The 6,560-nt window shown below is 39.2% G+C and overlaps 1 protein-coding gene across 1 annotated transcript; it reads right to left on the bottom strand.

The window, feature by feature from the left end:
* Positions 1 to 1,546: 1,546 nt before the first annotated feature.
* Positions 1,547 to 6,039, bottom strand: LOC113287660 (formin-like protein 13). Its single transcript, XM_026536470.1, has 9 exons — positions 5,892 to 6,039; positions 5,238 to 5,414; positions 5,046 to 5,141; positions 4,842 to 4,968; positions 3,045 to 4,752; positions 2,749 to 2,914; positions 2,498 to 2,662; positions 2,250 to 2,402; positions 1,547 to 2,139 (listed from the first exon to the last, which is right to left on the bottom strand). Exons 1-9 carry the CDS (start codon positions 6,006 to 6,008, stop codon positions 1,936 to 1,938), a joined length of 2,913 nt encoding a protein of 970 aa, XP_026392255.1. The 5' UTR covers positions 6,009 to 6,039; the 3' UTR covers positions 1,547 to 1,935.
* Between the last annotated feature and the right edge of the window lie 521 nt (positions 6,040 to 6,560).

Raw genomic sequence — 6,560 nt, 5'->3', positions numbered from 1 at the left:
CTACATCATCTTCAACAAAAACAGCAGTAACAGAGAAGAAAGAAACACAAAATCATCATCGTCTTCATCATCTCCATCTTTTTCAACAGCAGCAGCAGCAATAAATGACGAAGAAACACAAAAAATCTCTGTCGTTTTCATGATCTTCGTAATCTTTATCATCATATTCAACATCAACAGTAGCTACATAGAAGAAAAAACCAAAGAAAAAATATCATCCTTCTTCATCGTTTTCGTGAGCATCAAAAGAAAAAGGAAGAAAAAAAATGGAGAGAGAAACTAGATGTGAAAACAGGTGGAGAGAGAAAGTAAATATGAAAATAAGATATTTTCTAGGGTTTTTGTCTATATATATATGGTTCCAAAAGTGTATTTCTGCCACCACACAATGACATTTACATCATTCATGACATCACCGTATGACCAAAGTATAAATTTTAGGACCAAATTATAATTTATATTATCAAATAGGATCAAACAGACAGTTGACTAGGTCCACTTTACTAGACTATCTCCAGGCAGTACCAACTGGTATTTCCTACCTTTCGGAATGGAATAAAATTCGATGTTCTTCCACAATAAGCATAGACCCCCACCTCTTCTGATCTTGGGAACAGTAAAATGTTGTAGAAATTGGAGCGATTGTCCGAGAAATTTCATATGGTTCTCATTGGCTAAAGTTTCAGAGAGAGAAATAAAATCGATGGCTTATGTAGTGAAACCAAGCCTCGTAGTCGTAGATGTTCAAATGGTTTATATCAAAGTACAAACCAAATTTAATAATCGATTCGACACATTTGTTTGTTTTCATTGAAGAGTTGGGATATACTAATCTGGAGTTCGATGTTGTAGAGCAAGCGGAGGTAGAAGATATGAATTATCTTCGAATCGACAGGAACTGGTAAGTGAGTCTTTCATGATCTTGTTTTAACCGGATACTGCAGAAATTTGAAGCGACAAAGGAAAGTTTCATACTTGTTAGGTCGTGGGTACTACTAGTTGACAACTTTATCAAACTACTTGAGAGAATGTAAACTCATCTCTGCTTTTGAGTAGAGCTGCGTGTAATATGTTTGTCGGTATGCTTGTTAAATATCCAAAGCTAGTGAATAACGTGAACTCAATTCTGATTGAAAAAGTTGTGTTGGATGAGTTTGTTTCTGAGAGGTCTACTCCTTGAATAGAGCGATAGAGCAAGGTAGACCCATGGACAAGCGAGGGGAAGCCGTCAGGAACACGTGAGATGTGGATGCCATTTGGTAAGTGAAGCTGGTTTTGGAACGAACTTTTTATATGGCTCTATTTTAGAATCAGTCACTCACATAGAGTTTTGCATGTTTAAGTTAACTATCGAAATGTTTTTTTTCTATACCATTTACCTGCACTTCACAAGATAGTATACGCTATTTAACTGCTAACTTTTTCGAGTCAACTTTTAGAAGGAACTCCAGAAAGCCCACTCTTCCAATGTAAACATTGAACTTACCCAAACGAACAATTGAGCCGAACACATAACAATTCCTATATAATCTACAACAAGCAAGACTGTCTATTGAAATAATAGTTCTTATAGTACTGGTGATAGAGAATGTTGAAATCGCACTATCCATCACTTACACAAAAACAATAAACAAATCCTTGCCATAAGTAGAGCAATGAAGATTGAGCTAACCCCTTTTTTTTGCTCCCACAAGTCTTCTTACACAATTTTATCAAGCAACAATAATAATTGCTATATAAGTCTCATTTATAATCTACCGTAGACTAATAACCTTGACCCTCACTTGAGGTTTTGAATCGAACAAAAGTGGTATCACGATATGATGCAACAGTTGCTTCAATGTGATGAAATGGTTCTGAATTTGCAAACTATTCTCTTTTTCCTCCTTTTGGATGAGTTATACTATATTGTAGCACAACATGTATAAGATTATTTTACTGGTGCTCAGGATCAGTTTCTATTTCATGAGCCAGTTCTCTTGTCAACTTCTCGGCACGATCATCTTGTCCACCTGCAAAAGTATAAACTCGGAATGCCAGCTGAAAAGCCCGCCAAAGCATCTTAGCACATGCTTTCAGTTTTATTTCAGCTTTAGATCCAGCTCCCTCATTTTCTTCTGCCTTTGCCTGTCTTCTTTCCTGAATAGAACACAAAAGATCCACCACATACGTAATTAACTTTTCTCTAGGAGCCTTGAAGTGTGTTCTAGGCTTAGGTGTTCTTGGGATCTTTTTTAAATTTCACGTACCTTTAGTGCCAGTTCCATGCATCCAGAAGAGACATCCACCATCGTTTCTTTGATTCTTACTAGTATGTTGAAGTCAAAATGGATATTGTGACTCTGAAATCGTTTAGCTTCATCGTCTTTGGTCCGTTCCAGTGCATCAACCTCTGTCTTGATCTATGTGCATGCAATGTTAGTGGGTAAGGATGATGAGCATGACAATTCAAATAGATGTTTTTCTCACAAACAGAGGCGAGGTATTTTCTAGCTACCTTGTTGAAGTAGCACTCAACCCTATCCAATAGCTTGTCAAGAGGAGCCTCTATCTTCCAGGTCTCAAGTTGAGTAACAATTGAGTTCAGCTTCGAGTAAAGTGCTGAAGCTGTCCTCAAAGTTTCGAGCTTCTTTGTGGGGAAACCTTCAAACCTTGCCAATACCTGTTCCTCAACATTGTAAGTTGCAGAATGCAGTTAAAGGAAGTAGTAACACCTGTAAACTTTTCAAATATCTCATGTGAAGTTACCTGACTTTCATCTGTTAAGTCTTCGAGATGAAGTTCTATGTACTGGTGAAATTTTAGCAGTTCGGACATGTCCTTCGTTTGGAATGAACTGAGTGCAGCTTTCATTTCATTGATTGTTTTAGCATGCTTTTCTACATCTTCCTCTATTTGCTGGAAGTAAGCAGATCTAATAAATGAAGCAACGAAGTTGTGAATTACTATGAACAAAAGAAAGTTTAATATTTTCTATGAAGTTCCTTTGGACTGTCATGGGGTGAATTCATATTGTTACATTGGTTGTGTTTATGGATGCATACCTTTTTGTCATTTCTGCTAGTGCATCAGCCATGCTCTGTTTGCTACCTCCAGAGCTCCCAATATTCTTTTTCCCATTTGATAATTTACCATCTAAACTAGACCCCTCTACCTTTCCTTTAAGAAGCCTGTAGAGATTACCCATGTTTGTTGATCTCTTCAGTTTCGTATTTGCTTTCTTGGGACGAAGAGCTTTTGAAACACCTAGTAGAGGAGGAGGTGGTGGAGCACCTCCGTTTGCCTGTAACATTGGTGGTGGTGGTGGCGCTGATCCTTTTGCTTGGAGCATGGGTGGTGGTGGTGGTGGCGGCGCTGATCCTTTTGCTAGGAGCATGAGTGGTGGTGGTGGCGGCGCTGATCCGTTTGCTTGGAGCATGGGTGGTGGTGGTGGCGGCGGCGCTGATCCTTTTGCTTGGAGCATGGGTGGTGGCGGCGGCGGCGGCACTGATCCTTTCGTCTGGAGCATGGATTGTGGTGGTAGTGGTAGTGCAGAAGCTGTTAATGTCCACTCAGGTGGTGGTGGAGGCGGTGCTGGAAATTCATTTACTTTTAACATCGGTGGCGGTGGTGGAGGCGGTGCTGGAGATTCACTTAGTTTTAACATGGGTGGCGGTGGTGGGGATGGTGGTGTTGGTGGTACTGAAGCATTTGAGTTCCACGTAGGTGGTGCTGGAGACACATTTATTTTTGACATGGGTATTGGTGAGGATGCAGAAGAATCTGAAATCCACATCGGTGGTGGTGGTGGAGGTGTAGGTGGAGATACATTAGTTTTTGACATGGGTGGTAAGACTGGTACCAAAGCATTTGACTCCAACATAGATGGGTGTGGAGGTGGCGCAGCAGAGGCCTCCACTTCATTCATGGGTGGTGGTGGAGGTGAAACTGCAGATACCTTCGTTTCTAACTTGGGTGGTGGCCGTGCTACTGCAGCAATTGATGGCACAGCATATGGTGGTGATGAAAGAGGAACTGGTGCTGCAGATGCTTTTACTGGTGCAACAGTTGCTTTCGGTGACGGGATTCGTGATGGTGGCTGAGGTGCTTGGGATAGCAGTTTTGGTTCTCTTCTTGTGTGAACAAGCCGGGGGGTGGGTTCTTTTTCCACTGTGCGTGTAGGTCGTCCAACTGGTGGCACGGTGAGTTTAGATGTTTCATTATTGATGATTCCATCAACTCTCTTGCTTTTCATCTCATTAGGTATGGACTTCTGTATCTTCAGTTTGCCATTATTATCGTTTGAAACTTCGGGTTCCTTACTGGGAGTTCTTACTTGAAATCCTTCAAAATTTCTTTTTGCTTCTCGTATCTTTGGCTTCTCTTCACGCACGGTCTTTTTCATTACATTGATAGTCGTGGAACTTCTAGTTGACACACTGGGGGCCATTTTGGGGGAGAGACGTGTGACATCGACAGTTTTCAACTTACCTACAGCCTGCAGCCTGAGAGGAAATAGAAGAGGGGGAGAATATGTGTAGTCTGCAAATTTCCCGTTATTTATAGTACTCTCGATCATATCCGGAAGGACTGAAGTAGGGGTCACCGGAGAGAGACAAGATGATGTTTTACTGTCAAAAGATTTACTTAATGCATCTCCAAACATGGAATACCGTGGACTCCCTTCACTTTTCTGATCTTCTTCATCCATTACATCGAATATTTCTTTTGCTATCTTAATCATGTAGTCAAGTTTTGCCAACACTGTATCAACTACAAAACAATAAAACTAAAGGTTTTTAGTTTCTGCTGAACACAGTTATAATATCTACTGAGATTTGTGTTAATATTTCATCACTTACCAAATTGCTCCAAACTAAGGTCGTCCATGTTGCCTGTTTTTTCACATTTGAATTTGTTCAACCACTTGTGATTTTTCTCCCATGAATCTCCAACAGATTTTAGAGCATTGTAAAATTGGTAGAACACCTGAAACAGTTGCATTTTAGTTAGCCATATGAAACTTGTTTGATTGCAAAGACGTCATAAAATAGCTTAACTTGTACCTCGTGTACAGATGTTTCATCCATTTCTGACATGTCAATGCCGGGCACAATTTTTGGGTACAGGTTGTGAAGATCTGCGACAGTTCCCATCAACAACTACAGGAAGATGTGCGGTAAGAAACATGAAAAACAAAAAGAAAGAGGTACACTTGAAAATGCTGATTTCTTTGAGCTGAAGAATTGTTGTAATACCTCTTTAATTGGACCTCGCGTATCACAGGGAGGAAGGTCTATAATATCTCTAAAGCTTAGTATCTTCCTCCTCAATTCCACCATTGAAAGAAAATTGCTCGCCCATCCACATGATTTATCTGCAGTGTGACCCTTTACCTCCTTTTGATTCTTTGACACAGCAGAATTTGTTTTTGCCTGCATTATTAGTTTCCAGCCTTAAGGACAAGTTATGGAAAATCATATATGTCACTGAACAAAGAGCTTTCTAATTTGGGTTTGGCAACTAGATATAATAGATTAGTATAAAGTCCCTTTCCTTAGGAACCATGTCAAAGCTTCTCAAAGTGCAGGAAGATTGATTTTTTAGCTTCTGTAAAGGCATTTCCCTTCACCCTGCTATGAGGTTCATAACTTCATACGGTATTTACACAATATAGGTTTTTTTTCTTAGATGATATAATTAGTACATATGAAAATTGAAATGATATACTAATAAAAGTTCTCAAATGGAACTTTGGATTTTTTTTTTTCTTTTGTAGGTGAAGCCAAGCAAATATGCCTGTGCAAATTTCTACAACTTCAAAAATGATATTTCAATATTTTTGGAATTTGCAGGTGGCACTAATTCACAACCATAGCAAGAAAAAGAAGGTTGTGGAGAAACAATCGTACCTCGAATAAACCTGTGATCTTTCGGATGGACGTTGGGGTTTTGCTGTTGATTCCAGAAAACATGGTTGACATCAGGGGTCGTGAATCCTTCATATTCATCTTTCTTTCGCTATACATTAGAAATAAAAACGAAATTATCAACAAGATTGCTAGAAAGGCACTAGTCCACCATTCCTCGCAATAACACCCCAGGATAGAGGTGCCAATTTGGATGTTATATAAGAGACGGAGAGAGCGTGATTCTTCGACGGAAAATTCAAAATTCAAACTATTCTATTAATTGTTTATGTACGATTACGTGCAACCCACTGTTTGCTGACTTATTCTTCTTGATCTATTCTTTTTGTATTCAGAGATAAAATATGTTTAGCGAGATTGAAAGAGATGAAAATTATGAAATGGGAAGTAAAAATAGATTTTACAAAGAACCTATTCGAGAAGAAGTTGATGCAACGACGCTTAGAGAAGGAAAGCAACAAACATTTAACGTAACATGGTGCTTACACCGCGTAGGAACTGTCATGAATCAGCTCATGCTTGTCTCTCTCTGCTCATTGCGCCGTGCATCAGAAACAGATTAGAAAAGAAATATGAAGAAAAAAAGAAAAAGAAAAAGGAACTGTAAAAAATAAAGAAAGAGATCTTTTAGTTTCTACATTCTGTTTATTG

The sequence above is a fragment of the Papaver somniferum genome, chromosome 6 (genome assembly GCF_003573695.1).
Source record: "Papaver somniferum cultivar HN1 chromosome 6, ASM357369v1, whole genome shotgun sequence".
Lineage (NCBI taxonomy): Eukaryota > Viridiplantae > Streptophyta > Magnoliopsida > Ranunculales > Papaveraceae > Papaver > Papaver somniferum.
The sequence above is the reverse complement of the archived record's forward strand: the minus strand, read 5'-3'. Positions and strand labels throughout refer to the sequence as shown.